General features: G+C 39.1%; 2 protein-coding genes and 1 long non-coding RNA gene across 10 annotated transcripts in view; 1 reads left to right on the forward strand and 2 right to left on the reverse strand.

Moving 5' to 3' along the window:
- The window catches only part of LOC112399582 (lipase member K-like), a 46,745-nt gene extending 31,952 nt beyond the window's left edge, over positions 1–14,793 (reverse strand). For 7 of the 8 annotated variants that reach the window (XM_024744826.1, XM_024744825.1, XM_024744824.1 and 4 more), the window contains exons 1-3: positions 14,656–14,793; positions 11,697–11,768; positions 11,216–11,287 (exon numbers count right to left, since the gene is read on the reverse strand). The gene's annotated coding sequence lies outside the window, so the exon portion shown is untranslated. Of the gene's footprint in view, positions 1–11,215; positions 11,288–11,696; positions 11,769–12,297; positions 12,632–14,655 lie in introns of all 8 variants that reach the window. The other variant, XM_024744821.1, reaches the window with a different exon arrangement.
- Positions 14,693–26,032, forward strand: part of RNLS (renalase, FAD dependent amine oxidase) — a 266,454-nt gene continuing 255,114 nt past the window's right edge. Inside the window, exons 1-4 of the mRNA XM_024744819.1 lie at positions 14,693–15,145; positions 16,034–16,139; positions 16,745–16,887; positions 25,005–25,163. Of these exons, the coding sequence (XP_024600587.1) occupies positions 14,725–15,145; positions 16,034–16,139; positions 16,745–16,887; positions 25,005–25,163 (829 nt within the window). The 5' untranslated portion in view covers positions 14,693–14,724. The remainder of the gene's footprint in view (positions 15,146–16,033; positions 16,140–16,744; positions 16,888–25,004; positions 25,164–26,032) is intronic.
- Positions 15,144–26,032, reverse strand: part of LOC112399585 (uncharacterized) — a 443,663-nt gene continuing 432,774 nt past the window's right edge. The window contains exon 7 of the long non-coding RNA XR_003003259.1: positions 15,144–15,848. This is a non-coding gene — a long non-coding RNA (uncharacterized LOC112399585). The remainder of the gene's footprint in view (positions 15,849–26,032) is intronic.

Here is a 26,032-nt window from a genome sequence, read left to right on the forward strand (position 1 = left end):
ACCTAAATTAAAAAATCTTTTATTGCTAAAAAGTGCTAACCATCACCTGAGCCTTCAGTGAGTTGTAATATTTTTGCAATAGTAACATAGTTTCATTTTAGGTTATGGGAAAAGGCCAAAAATTGTAATGAAATTCTTTTAAATATCTTGTCAGTTTTTAGCTGGGACAAATAATAAATATTTCTGCAGTATTGAGCAACTTTTTTTTTGAATTTTATTTATTTTTTATACAGCAGGTTCTTATTAGTTATCTATTTTATACATATTAGTGTATATATGTCAATCCCAATCTCCCAACTCATCAACCCCGCCTCCCCCAGCCCCTGCCACTTTCCCCCCCTTGGTGTCCATACGTTTGCTTCTCTACATCTGTGTCTCTATTTCTGCCCTGCCTGCAAACCAGTAGTATTGAACAACACCTTGAGCTCAAGTGATATCCCCAGGAAGGGTGCAAAAGATATTTTATTTTCCTCTTTCTACCTGGTACTACAGACAGAGATCTGGGACAGCTGACTCTGATAAGAATTCTCACCCTTTGTGAGCTTCTGCTAGTTTTCCCAGGATACCATCTGTAGCTTAGGTACCCACCAAAATTTGGAAAGGTTTTTTTTTTTTTTGCGGTACGCAGGCCTCTCACTGTTGTGGCCTCTCCCGTTGCGGAGCACAGGCTCCAGACGCGCAGGCTCAGCGGCCATGGCTCACAGGCCCAGCCGCTCCGCGGCATGTGGGATCTTCCCGGACCAGGGCACGAACCCGTGTCCCCTGCAGCGGCAGGCGAACTCTGAACCACTGTGCCACCAGGGAAGCCCTGGAAAGGTTTTTTAAATTAATTTTAATTTTAGTTTTCTTTTGACTATTTCAGGAAATAACTAGCAGTTTACGAGAAAATCCTTCAGAGTCCTGTTGACCCTTGGAGGGACCATACAGTGGCTGTCCTTTAAGGTTAGATATGAGGGTGCCTTTAAGGGTAGATATGACTGTCACTAATTAGGCGACCTTTTATTTACAATATTGTGGTCTCTTTATAATGGAAAGACAATTTAGACAGAGAATTACTGGAATGAGTACTCAAATGAAAGAGGAGAGAGGAGAGCAGTAGGAGTGACGTCAGTCTTGTTTTTTGTTTTGGGTACTTCTTGTGTCTTTAATTTTCATTAGCCTTTGCAACAATTTTTTTAATGAAGCAATTTCAATTATGAAGAATCCCATTCAGTTTGTTACTTTGGGAATCTTATTTTCAAGTGTGCTTTTAAAATGATCTTATTTAATTGGAATGTTCCTCATAACGGCCATGGTAATTTCCCTGAGGGCTGCCGGTAGTTTGGTAGGACCCTTAGCTGCAAATAAGGAGAACCCATATGTCTGTCCAGCCACATCTTGGGGCCCCCAACCTGATGGTTACCAAGCTAAGTTCTGAGAAAACAAAACAAAGATCTTGTCTAAAATCTAGATGCTCTGAGTAAGATTTTGTCACTTTCATAGACATTTATACCTTCTAGGACCATAGTTCTTAGACATAAAATAAGCAGGTGTGCTGGAAGGTAGCATGCTTAACTCTTGAGAATTTAAGGGTCCCATCTTTTATTATTTATTTATTTATCTATTTTAGTGAAGTTTTGGGGGCTCTCAGAGCCAAACTGATACTTAAAAGGTATGCGCTACTGGGTTGGGAATTGTGTGATGTTTTACAGTGTAACCTGTTGCACAAAATTTTTCTTGAGGTTGGTGGGTTACCTAGTGTCAATCTAGCCCACTCTGGGATCAATATATCCTAACACAGGAGTCTTTAGATTAGGTGGTAAGTGCTCTAACAGCTTCTAAATACTCAATCCGTGCTCACCAATTTTTGTGGCTTTTTGGCTTTTAAGATTCCCATTGGCAGTAGCCTTTAACTATACAAAAGAAAGAAAATAAACATGTGCATCTTAATGTATCAGGTAACCAAGAGATGTTGCTACATCCTGGCCAAGAGAAGGCCCTGGGTTTACCACCACCAACTCCCACCATGGAAACTTGGACTGGGGAAAGGATGGATTGGGGACTGCGAACTGGGGGCTCTACATTAATGGGGAACTGTGAACTGCCACTAACAATTTCCAAGTGGATCTTAGGACAGAATTAAGGGCTAAGAGTTTTCATTAATTAAATTACAACTGTGATCTGGAATAAAGGTTAAGGGCTTGGGCTCCAATCAGAACCATCTGTCAGCTCAAGCTGACCTGCCCTGTGTTGGAAAGTCAATTAGATCAGAAGCTCCATGCAAAGAGAGTGGACCTCAGAAACGAAAGGAACTTACATATGGCCCTTGGAAATGGGGAGAAGACAAAGAACTCAAAAGGGTTCATGGTGCCATATCTGTGTTTAACAAAATCTGTTAAAAAACAATATTCAACTAAGTAAGTTTGAAGATTCAATTGGCTTTATTCAACAATTCATGAATTGAACAGCATCCCATCTAGGAAATAGAAAGGAGCTCCAAAGAGCGGCAGAAAAGGAAAGGTTTTTACAGGCAGAAAGGGATTGGGGCAAGGAAGTCATAAACAAAAGAAAGGATTATTTCAGGCAAGATGATCTTCCTTTGGGAGGCGGCAGGTGTTTATCGGATGGATTACCTCATTAGTGCTGGCCATGTAATTCCAGACTGACTGGTTAAACGTCTTATTCCTGGGTGAGGCTGTAACTGCAATTAGGTCTTCGTTGCAGACATGGGGCTTAACACAACTGACTCCATTTTGAGCCTGTTGCTTCTTTTTTAAAAATGTACAGGCATACCCTTGTTCTATTGAACTTGGCTTTATTGTGCTTTTCAGATACGGTGTTTTTTACAAATTGCAGGTTTGTGGCAATCCTGCATTGTCAGATGATGGTTAACGTATTTTTTGCAATAATGTATTTTAAAATTAAGGAATGTACATTGTCTTTTTGGATATAATGTTACTGCACACATAATGGACTACAGTATAGTGTAAACATAACTTTTTTATGCCCTGGGAAACAAACAAACAAAATGTGTGATTCACTCTATTGTGGTATTCACTTTATTGTAGTGGTCTGGAACCAAATCCACAATATCTCTGAGGTATGCTTGTATAAGGATATTATTAATATTACAGGTCTGTCATATCATGAGGGAAAAGACTTTTTTAAAAGAAACTCAGAAATCAACTTGATTCTGATTTAGGAATTAAGCCTCTGTTGGTTAAATCAAAAGCTGGAAATTGTGAGAGGCTTCTTATGTTGGATTCAATCAGGAGAGATGGAGTCAAAAAACTAAGGGTTCAATAGTCCAGCTCTAGCATGAGGCTGAGGATGAGCCTAATAGTATTGATGTTATATGGTAGGAAAATGTGTTTAAGAGGGGCTGGGGAGTGGAATTTTATTAGGAATATAGCACTTGCATAGATTGAACTTAATGTGGCCATTTTTGGAAAAAAATAAAAGGGAACATTAAAAAGTAAAATGGGATTATAAACTGGTTATATCTTACTGTCTTAGAGGAAAAGGATTGCACTTGGTAAAAAAAAGAATTAATATAAAGTATTCTCAAGGATGGATTATATTATTGGGATTGGAGAATACCATCAGTAAATATATGGCAAGAAAGAAATAAGAAAACAGGAAGGAAGAACTGGGATAAACAGAGTCTTGAGATACTTATAAACCAAATACAGTGTACGGGAGTGTTTATGTCCTGATTTGGACAAACTAATTATAAAAAACACATTTATGAGACAATCATGGAGAGGTGAACATTGCCTGAATATTTGATAATATTAAGGAATTTTTGATTTGCTTGGTGCTTAGGTGTGATATTGATATTGTGGTTATGTTTATAAATTGTCTTACGTCTTAAAGTTATATAATAAGATATTTCTAGATGAAATGATATGATGTCTGGAAGTGTGCTTTTAAACAATCTGTTGGGCTTCCCTGGTGGCACAGTGGTTGAGAGTCCGCCTGCCGATGCAGGGGACACGGGTTCGTGCCCTGGTCCGGGAGGATCCCACATGCCGCGGGGCAGCCGGGCCCGTGATCCATGGCTGCTGAGCCTGTGCGTCCGGAGGCTGTGCTCCACAACGGGAGAGGCCACAACAGTGAGAGGCCCGCATACCGCAAACAAAACAAAACAAAACAATCTGTTGCTGGGTGTGGTGGGATATAAATGAAACAAAATTGGCTATATACTAATAATGATTTATGCTGGACTATAGATATTTGGGGGTTAAAGTAGTTTCTCAATTGTTACATTTGAAAACTTTAAAACTAAAATTAAAAAAAATAACAAATAAGAGATGAAGTAAATCAAACTCAGAGAATTGTTAAGTTTTATATTAAGTTTAGGAATAAGTGCTGTAATGATTGTTTGCTATGATATGTGATTTGCTATTATACATGTAAATATGTTATTTATATGTTTGCTATTTATATGTGATTTTAAGAGAATCTGGCACATTAAAGAAATGGACAGATTAGGCACATGGAGAAAAATTTGTTCAATTCTTTGTTGCACAAAATTAGTAAAGGCATTAATTACAGATGCACATAATGATAAGCTTCAATAATTAAAACAAAACTCCTATGTTTCTGCCTGTGCCATGCAGAAGAGAAGATATAAAAAGAAGCAAACTGGGTTCCCTGAATTTATAGACTTTATAAACATAGAAGAAGTGATTAAAAACACATCAAACATACCTACTGTGCAAAACAAAATGGTAAGAACCATAACAGAGGTAAAAATGTACCTTGTAGCATGGTATCATGTGAAAGATGTATTTGTATTAGGACTTGATTTGGGGTGTAGAATTTGGTGGTGTGGAATATTGAACAAACGGGTTTTCGAGTCAGGCAGAACTGAATTAAAATTACCTTTCCACTATTTGCTGCGAGATTTTGCACACAAAATTTATCTTCAGCATCCTTACTTTTTAAGATTGGTATAATATTGTCACTTTTGTAGTATTTTTGTGGGAATTGTGATGCCATTATCAAGTATTAATACTTAGCAAAGTGCTTATTTTCCCTACCTTAAGTTTGTGAACTTCTCTAAAACTCAATTCCTATTTTTTAAGATAAATTTTCCACAATTTTTACACAGTCTTAACATACTACATAAAATGAGCGTAACCACAATTGATAAAATGTATATGCCCTGGATTAAGAGGAAAAACAGAAGCAAATTTCCAAATCTTCCCGCTAGTGTCGAATTTGGGTAATTGCATAGTTCCTACGCATTTCTTTTGAAAATAGATTGTGAATATGAGAATACTATTTTAAATAACAGTAAGTGTTTTTCTCTTAAGATTATTAGCTGCATGTTCCCTTCTGGCCACTTAAGGAATTTATTTCATAAAATAGTTAAATTTTAGAGCTGTAAAACAAAAAACACTGCCAGATCTGCAGGAATTCTCATGTAACCATTAAGCATATTTTTATATTAATGGCATAGGTTTCCGGATCTGTGTTCAATCTGAAATATCTAAATACGATTGAGGCAGGAGATAGATGGGCCCCAAGCTAGGCATTTACAACTGGCCTCCCGTTTACATTCCACGGGGCAGGAAAAAGTGGGCTTCAGGTTGGACAGCTACAACTAGTCTCCTGTTTGCATTTCCTGAAACAGGAGATAGGTGGGATCCAGGTTAGACATTTAAAATCAGCCTCCTGTTTGCTCACCGAAATGGAAGTAACAACAGAAGCAGGTTAAATAGCCAGACTTTGTGTCCTGTGTACCTCTTAAGATAATAGTCATGGCAGGAACAGAGAGGGGCTAACCCTTGTTTGAGTAAAGGACCAACAGGTCACATATTTCCCATCCTTGGGGCCAGAGAGACACTGCACCTGTGCATAAAGGCTCCTTGGGGGTCAAAAAGGAGGGGGCACCACCCCATAATATGTGATGCCAAGGCCCCCCACAAGCCTCTGGGCTGGAATCCATCTTGGAAAAAAGTTGTGCACGCATGTTGGGGAGGCTAGGGCGGGTCACGTGGAAAAAGAAACCAGATAATTGGCCAAAGGTAAACAAAGACCCAGAAGAACTGACCTATATAAGTGACTTAACCGCCTCTTCACTTCGCTACTCCTTATTAGGACGGACGCCCACACCCTTTCTCTCCGGGTGTGCATCTCTGCCTTGCTTCTGTCTTAACTAAACAAACTTGTTTCTCTGCGTGCTGTCCCACTTGTTGTTGCGCTATGTCTCTAATAATTAATTTTGCACCTGTTTCTACAGATTTTGCCTCCTTGAGAAATGCATTTTTCACTGGGGGCAAGGGCCAGAGGGTCTGGTGGCTAGGATTCCTTGTTTTCATCCAGGCTACCCAGGTTCAATTCCTGGGCCGGGAAATAAGATCTGCTGCCTTTCCGAGATCATTATTATCTTATTTAAAACTCAATTTTGACTTCAAAATGTTTTTATAGGTGAAGAAACCAATAGGTTATAGTAGATGGAAAATGATCATCACTCTTGAAAGAATTTGAAGAGGTTCAGAAGAAGCCTTCCCAAATATGTCACTTTGTTATGCAGACTATTTTGAGCTGAAGGCAGCCACACCCAGCAGACTCAATAACAAGGTAAAACAATTTAGATAGGGGGTCTAACTCAGAAAGAGAGCTATTACCAAGAGATAACTTTTTATCTGAATGATCTATCTGTGTGGCAGGACAAACATCAAATTACCAAACATCTGCCCTCCTTGCTGCCCTGTGAGTCACCTCCACCCATTGAAAGCCCCAAGCCCCTATCCTACTCCTTAGCCCAAGATAGCGTATAAGCCTCAATTGTCTGCCTTGTCCTTGGGTTTCATTGTCTTTGTGGTGTCCCCATATGTACATAATTAAATCTGGTTTTCTCCTGTTTATATGTCTTATGTCAGTTTGATTATTAGACCAGTCAAAGTACATAGAAGGGTAGAGGAAATTTTTTTATCTCCTGCAGTTCTGGGCTTCAATCAGTGCACCTTGTAGTTATAGACTGGAATGTCATTATATCAGCTTTAGGCATGAAATTACCATTAAGATTATTAAGATAATGTCACAAGCAAAAATTTTTCTCTTTTATTTCAACTGTTTCTTTGTTTCATATCTGGATAAACTGAAGTTGATAATGAAACTGAGCAGGACCCCGTGGGACTCCTGGGCATGGAAGCCTTTCTGTACACCATTTCTTGTTTGCTGGAAATAGGCTTTAGCCTCCATGACCTTCCCTGAGTTCCAAAGGGCAAGTTCAAGCAGTTGTTAATCAGGGAAGGGAGGGGATGCAGAGACAAGGGAGGGGCAGTCAAGAAACAATAGTGCAGCCTTGGGACAGGATCCTCGTCCTGCCTCAAGGGATACATATAACAATATCTTTGAGCTCTTCTGCAGAACTAAAACCCTGAACAAATGGAAGATGTTAACTACTTGAAGCATTCTTCATTCCAGAGAGAAGGTCACAGTTTGATAACCTTGAGAATCACAGAAGCTCATCAGGAGACCACCTGAGTCCAGATTAAAGGAGTGCAAGCCCCACACGCACACTGATCCTTATCAGCAACCCTGCCCTTGAACCATTGCTATAAAACTCCTCACCAAATCCTCCCCCCACATTGGGACACACAGTTTTGAGGGCACAAGCTCACTCTGTCCCCCTTTTTAACCAAGCAGGACCCTATGGGGCCTTCCCGGGACAGGCCTTCCCCATATCCTCTGTTAGCTCCTCTCTGAAGTACCTAGATAATAGTATTTGATGCACAATTCCTGAGTTGTTTTGCAGATGTGAACTGTGCCCCTCCCCCCCAAAAAATGTAAGATGTTAACTACTTGATGACCATGAGCATATAGCCCCAGGCCCCCTGGAACCTAAGGATTGATAATGTTAACCCCTGTGACACCACCCTGTTATCTCACCATCAGCCAATCAGGGAATTGTGTCCAAGCTGATCCCATACCCTGCCACCCCCTTCCTTCACCTAAAAGTGCTTTGCCGAACCCCTTCGGGGAGTTTGGGGCTTTTAGGGCATGAACCACCCATTTCCTTGCATGGCCTTGCAATAAACCTTTCTCTGCTCCAAATTCCTACGTTTCAGTTTGTTTGGCCTCACTGTACATTGAGCACACGAACTTGCGTTAACACTTTGCCTGGCAAAGCAATAAAGTTATTCTTTCTACTTCACCCAAAACTCTGTCTCAGAGATTCAATTTGGCACCGGTGCACAGAAGCCGAGTTTTCAGCATCAATAACAGCTAAGGTTCGTCTGAAATAGAAGTATAAAAGCCACAAAGCTGAACCACATTATAAGATATGAGAAGTGTCTCTAATAAGAAATGTGTTACTTACCAGAGTCAATGACATAAAGATTACAATAGGTATAAGTATTTAGAAATGTGAGATTCTGATTATAAAGCCTAGCCAAAGGAAAGCAAATCAACAACACCATAACACAAGGTGTCTTCTTAATAGATTTAGAACAATGATTCTCAAAGTAAGTATTTCTTTTTTTTTTTTTTTTTTTGCGGTACGCAGGCCTCTCACTGTTGTGGCCTCTCCCATTGCGGAGCACAGGCTCCAGACGCGCAGGCTCAGCGGCCATGGCTCACGGGCCCAGCCGCTCCACGACATGCGGGATCTATCCGGAACGGGGCACGAACCCGTGTCCCCTGCATCAGCAGGCGGACTCTCAACCACTGCGCCACCAGGGAAGCCCAATGAGAGCTTTTAAGATATACTCTCTTGGCAACTTTCAAATATACAGTACGGTATTATTATCTATAGTCACCATGCTGTACATTACATCTCCAGGTCGTACTTATTTTATAACTGGAAGTTCATACTTTTTGACCACCTTTACCCATTTTGCCCACGTCTCTGGCAACCACCAATCTGTTTTCCGTACCTATGAGGTTTTTAAATTTTTTTTTTTTTTAGATTCCACATGTAAATGAGATCATACAATATTTATCTGTCTGTGTCTAACTTATTTCATGTAGCATAATATCCTCAAGGTCCATCCATGTTGTCACAAGTGGCATGACCCAGTTTCATAAGTAAATCTTAACAATTATTGCTCAGAGTTACCTTTATCCACAGAGGAACATGGATGCAATGCTTTAAATCAGTGCTTCTCAAATTCTAAAGGCCCTGTGAATCACTAGGGGATCTTAATAAAATGAAGACTCTGATCCAGTATATCTGGAGGAAGAGCCTGGATTCTACATTCCCAGACGATGCTGAGGCTGCTGGTCCTGGACCATGCTTTGAATAGGTGGGCTTTAGATAATAATTCTTACAAAGTAAAAACTTAGATTTCAACTCAAGCTGAAGGAAGTAAATGTGACTGAATTGAACTGTGATCGATAGTTTCTACACAAATAGTTACTCAAAATGTCCTGAGTCATTTATTTTGGCTTTGTATGGCCTCCCAGTATAGTCATTCCATAGGTAATCATTTCATTTAAGGAGCTGTATTTGTTAAATACTTGCCTGGTTTTACTAAACATACGTTCAAATTCTGAGAAAATCTATCAGTAGCCCCATTTCCTATTTCTACAAAATCTCCATTCACACAAAGATTTTAAAGAGATTCATAAAGCAGGCCAAGGGGACAAGAGAATCACCACTAACTTTCCCACAGTTCACAGAGAATTTTGTTAGTTTTTAAAGACGATATTCTCAAGAATTCTATTACGAATATTTTCTTTATCCTTATGTAATAGCCAATTCACCAAAGAAAAATATTTTATTATATGCAATTTTTCATAGTATTTTAATACTTTACTATATTCCTTTATATGTTGAAGAAAAGGGAAAATTGTGGAGAATATCTATAAGAATAAATCTACTTTTCTTTACTCATATTCCACTATTCAAAGTGTTTTCCAGAACCTAGCTTCTGGCTCTTAAATTAGTGTCACTCCCTCAGTCAGTTGAAACCATCCTGAGTTTGGCTTGGTTGAAGGGAGAATGGAATTGGGAGTGGGTGTTTCATGCCCCACTTGGCCCTTCAAGACGGAGTCTCTGATTACTGTTATTAGAGCCCAGTATAAAGATAGAGTCTGTGTCTGGGGGGTTTGAGGTTGTGATGGTTGGGGGGAAAAGTCTTTACAACAAATGTTTGATCTGATTGTGTTCAGAAAAGCTCTTTAAAGACATCAGAGATGTAAAAACAAGGAGGCTGGGCCATCTTTTTCACACAAAAGACATTGTGGTGAAAAGATATAAATCCCTTGTAGATATTGAGTCATTGAAGCAGACGAAAATTAATAGGGTTGTTACTTGGTTGGAAAATTGGATGTGGGGTGAAGTAGAAGGGGAAAGAATTACCAAAAAAACACAGAGCAATTCTCTCATTCAAAATTAGCCTGTGACAATCTGAGAGTTTATCCTGAGCTGACATTACCCATTAATTACTGTCAATAACTCCCTCAGTCTGGGTGGAGAGATGAAAAGTTATTGTCTCAATTTATATTAACTTCAGGTACGATGGACTCCAAAGCCTGGCTTCTTTGTACTACAAGTGGGAGGAATGCTCAGTATATCTACCTGCATACAAGGCTCTTGTCTGCTGAAAAATATTTCCAGCCTTGAACTGCAAGCATACCATCCTTCTTTTATGTCTGGGAATATGGTGAGAAAACTTCTCTGGCCATCAACAAAGGATAGGAAATTGTTTAAGAAGACCAGAGATTACAGCTCTATCCCATGAACAGTTAGAGTTATTGGTTTAGGGAATTCCCTGGCGGTCCTGTAGTTAAGACTCTGCACTGTCACTGCCAGGAGCCTGGGTTTGATCCCTGTTCGGGGAACTAAGATCTAGTAAGCCTCGCAGAGCAGCCAAAAAAAAAAAAAAAGGAGTTATTGGTTCATTATAACAGTTAGTTGCACTTTGGAAAGGAGAAGACAGCATGCCGGGGGTCTGGGATACAGGGCAGATCTGTCTAATGCAGCGAGGGGTGATAAGATCTAGAAGGTTCTCACTGCAGTGGTGTGGTACTTTGAGGGCAGCTTGAATGAGCACAGACACTGGAGCGTGAAGGCTCAGTGGAGGAATTAGAGACCAGTGTGATGTTCCACATGACAAAAAGACTCAAAGGATAGAGTCATCTAGTTTATAATTTCCTTAAGGCTAGGTCTAGGCAACAACATTCCTTTGGAAAATACCTGCAGTTATCGTAATTTCATCTTTAACTTTTTATATCTTTGTCTTTCAAAATGCAAATAACCTCAACTTAAGATGCTTACCTGGTTATAATGCAGTAGGTTCTGAGTTGGGGTTCCCCAGTCAAAACCTTGGAATTTCCCAGACTTAACAGCCTAATGTAGAGAAATTAAAGACACAAGGAAATTAAAAAGTCACTTGGCTATGTAAATAATAAAATGCCAACTTTTCCAAGTAGTTTACTTTTAATTTAAATACTATTTAAAAATTTTTTCTCATTCCAAAAATAGACTATTAATCCTCCACAACAATTTATTCAAGTTTAAATGCAGCTTTGCTTGAAATAATTTCAAGTCATAATCATCATTTATTTCTTGTTACCCAAAGCACCTGTTTTTTGTAGGATTTTCATTCACGTGGATTGATAGATATTTTCATTTGGTAGTCACGTGCCAGAAAAATTCCCTTTTAGAAGCATTTGACAGAATATTTTAAGACTGTGCTTTAGGTAAATTGTTAATGGTTTAGGCCCACAAAAAAAGTTTTAGCAGCTTGAAGTGATACCTGACTCCAGTGGAGGGCGTTTTGAACTGAAGTTCCTGCTGGATTATGTGCTAGATACACATCTAAGCGACTCTAGAAAGCAAACACACAAGCACACACATGAGCACTTAGATGTATGTTCGTTTCTCACAAACATCTAAGAATTAACTTTTTCTGATCTAGATCAAGTTTTATGGGCAGCATTATTATTTTTTTTAACATCTTTATGGAATATAATTGCTTTACAATAGTGTGTTAGTTTCTGCTTCACAACAAAGTGAATCAGCTATGCATATACGTATGTCCCCATATCTCCTCCCTCTTGCGTGTCCCTCCCACCCCTCCAGGCGGTCACAAAGCACTGAGCTGATCTCCCTGTGCTATGTGGCTGCTTCCCACTAGCTATCTGTTTTACATTTTGTAGTGTATATAAGTCCATGGCACTCTCTCACTTCATCCCAGTTTACCCTTCCCCCTCCCTGTGTCCTCAAGTCCATTCTCTACATCCATGTCTTTATTCCTGTCCTGCCCCTAGGTTCTTCAGAACCTTTTTTGTTTGTTTGTTTTAGATTCCATATATATGTGTTAGCATAAGGTATTTGTTTTTCTCTTTCTGACTTACTTCACTCTGTATGACAGACTCTAGGTGCTGGGGTTTTTTTTGGTTTTTGTTTTTCTCCAGTGGTGTACTGGACTCTCCCTTCCAGATGGCTGGACTTCTACAAAGTCTTTTTCATCTGTGGGTATCTGCCCAAGACAGCATTCCCAGGTTTTCCCAACCTTGGCTTAGAGAGACTGTGGAAGGTTTGCTGGCTTCTGCTAGTTCTGCAATCCATATGGAGGTATGTCTGTCTATTACCAGATGAACAGTGGATGGGACTTCTCCTGGGTCCCTTGTGCTGGATTTCACAACTCCCAAAGGAGTATTTTGTTTGTGGGTGGGTGCCAATTGTTAGCTGTTAAAAAGGAGGACAAAAAGGAGGCATATCTTTCACCACCTTGATCCTGACATTACCTCAGTATTTTACGAAGTCAATTTTCCTCAGATTTTTCCATATGTTGAATATTGTCACAGTAAACATTTCAGCAGACTTTTTGGTAGAAGTTGACAAGCTAATACTAAAATTTATATGAATGACAAAGAACCTAGACTATTCAAAAATTTTAAGAAAGAAGAATAAGTTGGAGGACTTTTCCCTGACTTCAAGATTTAATCAAGTTACTATAAAGTTACTGTAATCAAGAAAGTGTGGTAGGGCTTCCCTGGTGGCGCAGTGGTTGAGAGTCTGCCTGCCAATGCAGGGGACACAGGTTCGTGCCCTGGTCCAGGAAGATCCCACATGCCGCGGAGCAGCTGGGCCCGTGAGCCATGGCCGCTGAGCCTGTGCATCCAGAGCCTGTGCTCCGCAACGGGAGAGGCCACAACAGTGAGAGGCCCGCGTACCGCAAAAAAAAACCCAGAAATGAAACTCTGCCATTTGAAGCAATCTGGATGAACCTAGAGCAGGGGCCCCCAACCCCCAGGCTGTGGACTGGTACTGGTCCAGGGCCTGTTAGGAACTGGGCCACACAGCAGGAGGCGAGTGGCGAGTGAGTGAAGCTACATCTGCCACTCCCTATTGCTCCTCATTGCTCACATTACCACCTGAACCATTCCCTCCCTCACCCACCGCCCCATCTGTGGGAAAATTGTCTTCCATGAAACCTAGAGCATATTAGGCTTAGTGAAATAAGTCAGACACAGAAAGACAAATACTCTCTGTTATCAGTTACATGTGGAATCTAAAAAATAAACAAATGAGTATAATAAAACAGAAACAGTATCACAAATATAGGGAAAAACTAGTGGTTACCAGTGGGGAGAGGAAAGGGGAAGTGGCAAGATAGGGGTAGTGGATTAAGGGATACAAATTACTGTGTACAAAATATAAAAGCAACAAGAATATACAGCACAGGGAAAAATAGCCATTATTTTGAAATAATTTTAAATGGGATATAATCTATAAAAATATTGAATCACTATGTTGTACATCTGAAACTAATATTGTTAATCAATAAAAAATTATCGAAAGATTTTTTATAATAAGGTGTGAACCTTTCATCTTTCATATGCTCCAAAAATTTGTTTACTATTTGTATTTTGTCTTGTATATTTTGAACATAATTTGTAAATGATTATGTATTCGATGTTTTTCTCTTCATTTCCATTTTTATGTTCAGTTTTATTTCTTTGCTTAGGAATGTCTTATTAGGTTACATATGTTCATCTGTATCTTCTAGTTCTATTATCTTTTATTAGATATATGTAATATTAATCTATCACCAACTTGATGCCTGGTAATTGCTTCATGATGTGTACATAAAGTAAAACTTCTAATTTTTAATGTTTCCGTTGTAATTGGCTACCACTGTCAACTTTCTTATAATTCTGATAGCTATTCAAGTTTCTCTGGTTTCCAGGTAATAGTTTATCTGCAATTCAGGGTAACTTAGTTTTTAATTTTTTAATAGTTCAGTCTTATCCTTGCTTTTTATTGTTTCCTTGAGAACCTCCGGGGCAACGTTAGAAAAAACAAAGACTAGTGGTAATGGCATGAATCCTTGTCTTGCTCATCTTCATGTCCCTTTATAGCATTTGGAATGTGTTTTGACATAAAACTTAATATCTACTGAAGAGATGAGTGATCTAAAATTTTCTAGTGAACCAAGTATCTTTAATTTTCAACAATTTGGAATGTAGAATTTTTTGGCCCCCTTTCACAGATGGCGAAATTGAGGTTCAAAAATGTTATATCCCTTACACAAAGCCCGAGGGCTAGTTTAAGAAAATCTCTCCAAAACTCTTTTCCTATTATGTGAATAGTGGCCATTAAGGTCTATTGAAAAAAGCTGGCTCTGGCATCGCTGGTAAGCTCCGTTAGGACTTAGAATACTAAGCTAGCAAAGGTTCCAGCAAGGCACAGTTACCCTAGTAAGTTACCTTGGGCTGGGTCTCCGCGGTAATCAACACCAACCCTGTGGCGAGGCGGGGTCTCACACTCTAACCTACATGATTTACAGGTTTACAAGGGGCGAGGGGCAGGCTGGAATTCACAGCTTATCGGATGGGGCCAGCCTGTCTTGGAAGCCAGCTCCTGGCCCTCAAACCAAGGGGAAAGCCAAGGTTTGCTGGTCTTCAGCGCTTATCATCCCCTCGGCCCCGGTCGCCTCCTCTCCGCCCCCTGCAGGCCAGCCGAGGAACTGCTCAAGGACCGGGTGGGGCCCGGAGCGCGGAGCCGACATCTCTAACCCGCTGAGCTTTGGCTGTTCCACCTACTGCAGGCTGGCCACCCCGCCGCGGAGACAGCGGGCCATGGCGCGGGTGCTGATCGTGGGCGCCGGGCTGACGGGAAGCCTGTGCGCAGCGCTGCTGAGGAAGGCGGCGACTCGTCCTTTGCACCTCGCTGTGTGGGACAAGGCCGGGGACTCAGGTGGGTCGTCTCCCGGCCGAAACGGGGGGCGGGGGGGGGAAAGAAGCCGGCGGGGACCATGGCTTCTGAGGTGGCGTGGGCCCCCCCGGGGTAAGTCTGTGAAATTCCAGCAGCTCGGCGGGCGTCTGGTCACGTGATCGGAGACTTCCGGCGCCCGTAAAGCCTGAGAGGGCGCGCGGGTGGAAGCGGCGACCCCGGCTGGGCTGGGGGGTGGGGCGGGAGTGCGGAGAGCGCTTTAGAGGGCGGCCTGAGCGGCCTGGGAGGGATCCTGACTGGAGTTTGCAAATCCTGGGCCTGCCGCTGTCGCTAAGAAATGGATTTTTTTCTTGGCCGCTCTGTGCCTTGGAGGCTTATCTCTAGATTATGAGAATCCTCAAGTGCCCATTGACCAAGACTTTACGAAGATTTAGTTGACAGCATCCTGTCCATCTGAAATCTGACTGCAAGAGGGAAAGCATTCGTTGATTCGTTCATTCTGACGTTTCATTCATTATTTTGTTTTCTTTTGTCCGTTCGTTCATTCCTTTTACTCAGATAGGTAAATAGATGCCTCAGTCACAGTGCTGAAGGGTGGCGCATTATTCATGAGTTCGTTTAAAAAAATATCTCACACTCAGTGACCAAATTGTCTCTTAATTACTTCCTGACAATGTTAGATGACAAAATCTTCTGTATAAAAAAACGTTTTCTAGATGTCTGTAATCTGGAGAAAACAGAATATTTAAAAATATATTAATTATTATGAAAGTAAAAAAATTCTTTTAAAAATTTAAAATGTTTCCTAAAACAGTTCTAAGTAATCTATTTGTGGTAACCTGGGGTGAATAGCGTCAACTGCAAAAGGTTCATTCTAATGCACTAAGACATTTTCCTGGGGACTAATTCAAGGGGGAAGAATGACCACAGCCAGCAGTCCTCATAATCCACAGAGCACAGTGGACTTGGGTGCCCAGTACATCACCTGCACTCCTCATTATGCCAAAGAACACCAGAGGTGAGTCAGTTGAAAGGGGTGGAATCAGTCTTACTGGTTGTAGGATGTAAAAAGATACAAATCATCCATTTTTAGCAGGGTTAAACTTTGACTCTTGTAATATAGTGAAATTATATTATCATCCTTGATCGTATTAGCAGTAAAAGGTTAACCTGAGTAAAGCGGGGAAATTGTAATACATACCTCATCCAGTTGTTGTGACCATCAGATGAGATGTTGCATGGAACATAGTAAGGGCTCAATAAATAAGAGTTCATATGTTGGTGCTGAGGAAGAGGACAGATAGCTGTGATGGAAGTCAATCTTAACCAGATTTAAACCTGGTGTATTGAATATCTTTCTTTTGATTTTCACTGTCTTTAATTTTGAAATATATGAGAAAACAGACCTTTGACTAAGATTAGCAAAAGACTGTGGATTCTCAAAACATTTCCATTCTTCACCTGAATTATAGTTTTTATTAACATAAAACATATGTTGGGTTGTTCATAGAAGATTTCTAGTTATTATTTAGGATTGTAATCTCTAAGAATTCTTGGAAGAGACTATAGTATTTAGAGCTAAGTATAGCTTATAGTTATGTTATACATATTGATTTATTTCAGTTTTTATGATGAACTGTTAGCTCCTGGTGTTCTGAAGCCTCTGACCTCTCCTATTGAAGGAATGGTGATAAAAGAAGGAGATTGTAACTTTGTGGCACCTCACGGAGTTTCTTCAATTATTAACCATTACTTGAAAGAATCAGGTGAGAAGAGAATTTTTTCTGCCTTCTTTTAAAGTTAGCATTTTAAAATAAAAGTTATACACATAAGTAAATATTAATGCTATAAAGAAAGTTATAAAATAAAGTAAATGTTCTCCTATTCACCACTCAATAGCTAGTTGTCTTCGTCTAAAGTAATCATTGTTTCCAATATATGCTTCCAGAAAAATGTTTATGCATCTATCTATTGTTCTATGTGGCTGTCTCTATTTACCTATTCATATATTTGTATATATTCTTTTTTAAAACAGAAACAAGATTATTTTACATAAGCCATTCTATACTTTTCTCATCTATGTTTATAATAAATCAATCTCTATCTCTATCTAAGTCTATATATATCCTATTGGTTCTATTTCTCTGGAGATTCCTGACTGATGCATAATCATAGAGTGAATCATATCTTGGGTCTATTTTCATATCAGCAAATTCAGTGTGCTTCATTCTTTTCAATGCCTGTTCAGTATTACATGGTATGTGTGTATTGTTATTTAGTTAACTGTTAACTTTCTGGTAAGCATGTAGGTTGTTTGGGGGGGATGAGGGGTTGTTTTGGTTTATGCTAATACAAATATTACTGCAATGTTTAACCCTGACATACTTTTGAAAGCATATCTGTAGGATCAGTTCCTAGCAGTACAGTAGGTGTGTCAATGGTATGTGCATTTTTTATTTAACTAGGTTGTGCCATCTCTTCCTCTTAAAGAATATCTCATCAATAGTGAAGGAGAATGTCTCTTTCCACACATTCTGATATTATGGAAATTTAAAAATTTTGCCCATGTGATGGGTTAAAATGGTATCTCCTTGTGTTTTGATTTGCATTTACTTAATTATTAGTGAGTTTATGCATCTTTGTTTTGCTAACCACATCTGTGCTTTTTTTTTCTTGTGAATGTCTTATTCATAACCTTTGCCCATTTTCTATGAGGATTTTCATTTGTTCTTTATGTTTATTATAAGTGTTTTAAAATGGACTTTTTTGAAAAAGATGATAAATAATCTTGGATGATAAATGATTTATTTTTTAAAACAGAAATAGGCTTCTTGATGAATCGTAAATAATTGCCCAACTGAAGAGCACTGAGGAAAGGTATAAGGCTGAGTATTTGTTTTGTTTCATAAGCTATTTCTAGAATAATTACTGTTTTTTTTGGTCTCCTTCATCAAATATTACTAATTGGGAACCCTGAGAATCCTTGATACTGGGCATGGGAGGGGCCAGTGAGATTGAATATACAACATGAGGACATAGTAAATACCATTCTGGGTGAAGCCATTTCTCCATCTAGGATTTAGTCTATGATGGTGTATTCATCAGGATTTTCCAGAAAAACAGAATCAAGAGGATATATATATATACGATATATATATGATAAAGATTTATCGTATAGAATTAGCTTATGTGATTTTGGAGGCTGGCAAGTCTGAAGATCTGCTAGACCCAGGAGAGTTGATGGTTTAGTTTCAGTCCAAAAGCCTGAGACCCCAGAGAGCTAAAGGTACCGTTCCAGTCCAAAGGCTGGTGAGCCTGAGACCCAGGAAGAGCTGATGTTTCAGTTCAAGTCTGAAGGCAGGAGAATAAAACAATGTCCCAGTTAGAAGGCTATCGTCTTCGAACTGAACAGAACAGAACATAGGTCTGTTCTCATTTATTGTCTCATGTGTTCACATTAAGCTTATTACAGAGAAAACTGCGTTTATTGACATCAGTTTTACCTACTGCCTGTCTTACTCCTGGGAGGGGTCAGCCTTTCAGTTTTATTCAGGCCTTTGATTGATTGGATGATACCCACCTATGTTAGGGAGGGCAACCTGATTTATTCAGTCTACCAATTTAAATATTAATCTCTTCTAAAAACACCCTCACAGACATACCCAGAATAATGTTTGCCAAATATATGGGAACCCCCATGACTCAGTCAAGTTGACACATAAAATTAACCATCACAGATGGTGACACCATTTGGACATTTTGTAGAATGTCACCGTCAGCTTCATATATTGCCACCATACAACTTTAAAAAAAAATCTCATTTCCATCATGATTTTTACTTAACCCAAATTAGATGTGCATACTTACTAAAATTTCCAAGTACTTACTAATTGTATTATATATCTAACCATGCATGCATGCATACATCCATTCATTCAATAAACATTTACTGAGTGCTTACTATATACTGTTTTAGGCACTAATGATACATGAACCAAAGTCCCTGCCTCATATAGCTGAGGGACACTCCTTGAATACATTGTACCTACACCCTTTTGTGTTACGTGTTTGGAGGAATATATGCTTTATTTTCCAATTTTGCTTTGGAAACTCTTGGCAGAAGAGGTCATATTTAATTATTTGTAGCTCAAACAGAATCTAATGGTACCTTGTACATAGTAGGTAGGTATAGTGATATAGATTTAGATTTCTAAGATATATAAATATACATATATTCATTCTAATTTAGCCAATTCTTAGTAAAAACCTATTTATTCTTTCAATTTGTACAGTCTGTTCAGAGTGTGAGTACTTTAGATTTTCTTATTACTATGTAAAATATTTATTTCAAAAGTAACTTTTAAAAAAGAATTACAGGGGCTTCCCTGGTGGCGCAGTGGTTGAGAATCTGCCTGCCAATGCAGGGGACATGGGTTCGAGCCCTGGTCTGGGAAGATCCCACATGCCATGGAGCAGCTGGCCCCATGAGCCACAATTACTGAGCCTGCGTGTCTGGAGCCTGTGCTCCGCAACAAGAGAGGCCGCGATAGTGAGAGGCCCACGCACCGCGATGAGGAGTGGCCCCCACTTGCCGCAACTAGAGAAAGCCCTCACACAGAAACGAAGACCCAACACAGTCAAATATAAATTAAAAAAATAAATAAAATTAAAAAAAAAGAATTACATACTACTGGTAGAAAATTTGGAAAATACAGAAAAATAGCAGGGGAAAGTGTCACTATGATATATAAATCAACAATAAGTCCATTTTGTGACATACTTTCTGCTTTTTATTAAAATGAGTTTTTATATAATTGAGTTCAAGGTCTACGTATTTTGAGTGTATATAAACTTTTTCTTAGTTTATTGAAATATTATCTTTGTACTGCTTCAAGAGGTCTTTCCACCCTCTACCCAGATCCATTATTAGAGGCTTTGTAGACCCTATCTATACCATTTAAAATTTTATAATTATATCCATTTAAGCATTCCTTAAACTTCTTTAAAGCTTTCTGTGCTATAAATGGTTTCTATCTTATTTTAGTTGTTTCCACAATATAAGTCGAGAGAGTCCCTGTAATCAGAATGACCTGGATTCAAATTCACATTCTACCACCATTTCCTAGCTATGCAATATTAGGAAAGTTTTAAAATCTATACCTTGGTTCTTTCATTGGAAAAATGAGAGCAATAACAGTACCTAGAACTAAGTTTTGTGAGGAATAAAGGATATAATGCACTCATTGTCAATTTAAGCAAATAATAGGCCATGTACATAGAAATCTCTTGATAAATGTTAGTTTAAAAAATAGTCTACTTGAATGAAGCTGACCTTTGCATGTGCTCAGAGCATAAGAACCCAAATTGCCAAGTCATTCCAAAAAATACTCTACATTTTGGGATCAGTTGAGTTCACAACCCCACAGTCTGATGGTCCAACCAGTTTTATTTAGTTTGGGACTAGACTTCCAGGGAAATTATCTGTATTGGGTATGTCTAATCAGGTATGCTTTAGAATAGGTTCAACTCTCTAAAGCCAATATTTAAGTAGACCAGTTTCCCAGAATAAGTAGTAAAGGGCAGGAGGAAATAGGCACATGCCTCTTCACCTTATGGTCTGTTCTCATTTGTCTCATGTGTTCACATTAAGCTTATTACAGAGAAAACTGCGTTTATTGACATCAGTTTTACCTACTGCCTGTCTTCCCAATTAATACAATCTTCTTGAGTAAGTAAAATGTGCTTTTTCTGTTGTTTTACTTTTTTGGTTGTCATTGTTGGGGGTGGGAGAAATTCAAAAGAACAAAAGCTACTCTATCATTTGTTAAGTGCTATTTATCTGATACTATGTTAGGCTCTTAACATACATCATTTCTAATTCTCATATAGCCATTCAAGGTGGTTATCATTCTCCCCATGTGCTAATGAGAAAAATGAGACTCCAGGAGGTTAAGTACTTTGCTTATGGTGGCTTAACTAGTAAGTGAGAGACCAGCACTCTCTTTAAGCTGACCCTGTTGTCATTTCCTTTTAATGATCTCATGGAGGACAATGAAAGGGTCTCATACCTATGATTTAACATATTTTCCTTTCCAGGTTTTCCCCTACAGTATGAGAGACTGCTCCCATCCTACCCTGGTTCTACATGTCAATGGACACCTGGCTCAAGAGAACAAACTCATAGTGCCCTTCCCCTAGTCCCCCTCTTTCATTGGTTAGTCCCTGCCCCAGGGGGAAGGGGCTACTAAGGAGTAATGCCATTTTACTTCTTTATGCAAACAGGAAGATCAGTCACCTGCTGGTTCCTGCCTATGACCTTTAGACAGTGATGAACCAAGTCCTTTTGCTTTTGAATAAGGCCCATGTTGTTAAATCATTCATAGGAGGATGAATTTAGTTTCCAGGACAGGGTGAGCATCTTTTATTTAGTTTGGCCTCCCATAGGAAGAACTGTTGCTGCATTTATTTGTTTTTATTTTACCGTCTACTTCAAAAGGGACATTGACTAACAATCAAAAGTCAACATGGGCAATGTAACTTGTCAAAGTTGACAGGATCGATTTATTAGAAAAGATGGTTTAATTTGCAGATACTATCAGCTAGTGTGATTTCTTTCTAGTAATATATAATTTTTATCATTTTCTCCCCTTTTACTTTTGTGTTTACTTTCTTTCTAAAATTGATGTAAGACAATTAAGGCTGGGCAGTTCTGTCTCAAAATTTCTCCTAGGCGGGTGATCGTGGCACTCATCCATAACAGTGTCTGTCAGAGAGAAGGTAGAAGATAGCCCAGGAGCCTTGGATAAGCATTCCGCAGTTTAAGCAGTGCATTTAGTTAGACATTGCTTACATCTCTTCAGGTCCATCTCAGCAGTTCTGAGCTGAAACCTTTTGTAGGAAATTATTGGAGGAAAATGAATTTAGATTCTCTCTCTAAAATGGAAGAAGGCAGGGGATACACATTGAATAAATAAATAACAGAAACATATTTGCCTTTGTAAAATGGCTAAAACTTCTTTGTGTTCTGATATCTTTGTAGTTATCTGCAGACTTTTTTATTTTTATGAAATATGTGCTGGGGAAATAGTGGTAAATAAAACACATGGACCTTGCCTTTGTTAATATAGAGTGTAGTGGGGGAAAAAGACAAAAACTAATTTCACACACATAAAAAGGGTACATAATAAATGCTAAGGAGAAAGAGTGAGAGCCTTATGAGAGAGCTATAATAATAGGACCTAAACTAACGTGAGTTTGAGAGGAGTGAGGGGAAATGTGTCAGGGAAAGCATCTCTGAGGAGCTAATGTTTCCATGGGTACCTGAAAGGTGAGCAAGAGTGAACTAGGCCAACAGCTGAGTGGTGAGAATTGCATGCAGTGGGCATATCAAGTTGCAACTGTTCTAAAGTAGGAGGAAGATGGTGCATTTATGGAACGAAAAGGTCATCATGACTGGAGCGTAGTGAATGAGGGAGAAAACAGTAAGAGGTGAAGTTTAAGAGTAAAGCAGGAGCCAGATCATAAGGGGCTTTGTAAGCAACGTTAAGATTTTATACTTTATCCTAAATGCAGTGGGAAACCACTGAAGGATTTTATGCAAGAGAGGGACATGGTCAAATTTACTAAGCTCAGATTGAGAGATATTATCTAGTTCTTTAAGTGTTTAAAAATGATTTTCCAGAGCCTATAGATTTGGTCATGTGGTCCTTTCAAAAGTTATTAGTTACTTTCACAAGGAAATGCCACTTTCCCTGAAACTGACTCCTAGCAATTGGACAGGAAAACTTCCTGGTTAGTCAGAGCAGCTATACCATTGTCCCTAACTCTTGGAAAATGCTATTTTTTGAGAGACTTTGCCAGTGGTGGTGTTAGATTTGGGTCCATCTATCTACCCCAGTGGTCTCACACTTTAAAGTACATGGTAACAAACCTGGGGGCTTGTTAAATGCAGACTACTGGGCCTGACCCCCAGATTCTGATTTGGTAGGTCTGGGTTGGGACCTGAGAATTTGCATTTCTAACAAGTTCCAAGGTGCTGCTGGTGCTGACGGATATACATCTTGCAGAACACTTTGGGACCCCTGGGATATATGTCCAAGACGTTTGACTGGATATGGAGAATTTCTAGTTAGTGGACTTCAATTCTGTTAAACACACACACCTACTCACCACCAAAACCAAAACCAAAGTAATGCTGTTTTCAAAGGGAATATTATGTGAAAACACAACTGAATGAAACATATAAAGTCAGTTGACTTAGTTGAGGTCCCAGTCAGGGTCAGGACTAGAGTGAGGCAAGTGAGGGGTGAGACCTCCTAATCAATAGAACAGAGGGAAGTGGAGCCATTCTGGTTGGAGTAAAGGAGATGGTGGGTGTGAGTTGAAAGCTCCAGTTATTTGTGCCTTCCCAGGGGAGGGGCCTTAGAGAAACCCTCAGGCAAGTTGAAGCACTATTTAGAAGCCCTTGCTCTAATCTTTGAGCAGAATGATGCTAATTGCCTCAAAGAGATTGACCCCTGGGCCTCCTTACGTCTACTATATTTGCATTTGATTAAAAAAAGTTTGTAATTACTATGTTGTAGAGTTATTCAAGGGAATGTGAAAGATGTAAAGGTATATGAGATCTGGAGACCTGACATGGACGAGCCAGAGAGAGTATGTTGGGATAGATAAGACACATCTAAAGCACAGAGATACTTTGGATCAATGTCAGAAGGAGTGGTAAAGGCAGTGATTGTTGAGATGAGAAGGATCACATTGAGCTGGAGTAGCCGCGGACATGGCAAAGTTTGGATTTAAGCTGGATGTTTAGTGGCTAGGAGCATGAGGTGTCCCATGCAGTGATGGACAGGATCTTTCATTGTGCTTTTCCCCCCTTATTCCATTTTTATTTACTTCTTTTCTATTCACGAGGCCAAATAAAAGTAAATTTGCTTTAACATCAAATTTTTCTCACAACTGGAATGTGAGGTAAGTACTAGTATTACCAAGGAGACTTAATGATCCAATTATATTTTCCTATCTTTCAGTTTATGGTTCATAATTCATTCTCTTAAACAAATATTGATTAAATACCTAGTACATGCCAAGTACAATACTTTATATGCTATATATAGAAAAAGCAGGCATAATTTGTGGCTTATGGAGCTTACAAATTAAAAGGGAAGAAAATATTAATCATATAACTACTCAAATAATTATTAAAATATCTTTGTGATAAATGCAAATAAGGGAAATGCTATGAGAGGATATTCCAGATTGTATTTCTCTTCATTTTGATTCTTTGTCATAAAGGTAGTTGATCCATTGATGAGACTTGGATTTCTCTTCAGAGTTTTTTTTTTTCAGGTTTAATAGGGAATATTGATACTTTTAATAGGGAATATTGATACTTTTAATAGGGAATATTGCTCTTTCTTGGTATTACTAGAGAGAATTCTTTACAGCTTTACTAAGATGTATACTTGCTCTACAAAGTATACTTTAGAGTCAGGTGGATGTGGATTTAAATCATGGCGTGACATTTCTAAATCTGTTTCCTTATCTGGGAAATGAATTGGTATAATGTATATCAAGTGTTTGGCATAGTCTTGACATACAGTAGATGATTAATGAAAGATATCTATGGTTTCTATTATTATTAATTGTAGTAGTATTATTATTTTTTCCCCAGAGCAGGCATTGTTAGGGAGGTCCAAGGGTGCCAGAAGGGAGGGATTCCCATTAAATGAGATAGAAAGTAAAGAAAGTGAAGCCCAGGGGCTGTACAAGAAGAACTTTTCCATTTTATTCATCTGAGTGGATCCAGTTTGTGACTCTTCTCTTCCCTCTCATTCGTATGGAAAATCCTGATTATGTGAATATGATTTTGCTTTTGGAACAGGTGCTGATGTCTACTTCAGACAATGTGTGACCCAGATCAACCTGAGAAATGACAAGTGGGAAGTCCTCAGGGAAACGGGCTCCCCTGAGCAGTTTGATATTGCTGTCCTCACGATGCCAGCTCCCCAGATTCTGCAGCTTCAAGGTGACATCGTCAACTGTGAGTCTCAGCCTGCACTGTTTACCTTAGGGAATGGGCTCCCTTTGAGAGAGTGTGAATTCAGTTTAACTGACTTAGCAAAGGGTATATTAGGGATTCTACTGATTTGCATGTTTTAAAAACTGACACTATGGTCTGGTTCATTATATTAGTCTAGGTCAAATTGAAATCCAGATTTTTAAAAACCCAGTTAAAAATGGAATATTTCTCTTTTTTTCCTTGCCTTTAAGAAGTAAGTATTTTTGATGGAGATGTAGTAGTTTGGCCCAAAAGAAGAACAGTCTCTTTGTGGCCATTCTGGAATAAAGGTTTTTATGATATAAGCATTGATTATGTGACAAGCCTGGTAAACCTTACCTTGGATCGTTCTTGAGTGTGAGTCTCATGTTCTTCCCTGACTGTGATTTGTTGACTCACCTTTCACCTGGCTTCTCCCACCTCCTTTTTAAAAAAACAGCTCTGAGACTAATTCACATACCATACAACTCATCCATTTGAAGTGTATATTTCAATGGTATTTAGTATATCCAATGACATACTGCAACCATTCCCACACTCAATTTTGGAATATTTTCATCACCTCAGAAAGACACCCCATATCCTAAAGCTCTCACCTCCGTCCCTCCATCCCCCATCTCTGCCTCCAACTCTAAGCAAACAGTAATCTATTTTGTCTCCATAGATTTCCCTGTTACCTGGATTCTTAAGAAAAGCTTTTCTATAGCTCTGTTTTGTATCTACCTATGCCAGGTTTAACTGATTATTCTCCTCCCTTTCATCATGTCTGACTGACCCTGACACATCAAAGTCATTGATTTCTGGAGGATACCTCATCTTGCTTTGAAGTCCATGAGTTATAACAAAGCAGA

Source organism: Neophocaena asiaeorientalis, unplaced genomic scaffold (genome assembly GCF_003031525.2).
Source record: "Neophocaena asiaeorientalis asiaeorientalis breed wild unplaced genomic scaffold, Neophocaena_asiaeorientalis_V1.1 scaffold131, whole genome shotgun sequence".
Classification (NCBI taxonomy): domain Eukaryota; kingdom Metazoa; phylum Chordata; class Mammalia; order Artiodactyla; family Phocoenidae; genus Neophocaena; species Neophocaena asiaeorientalis.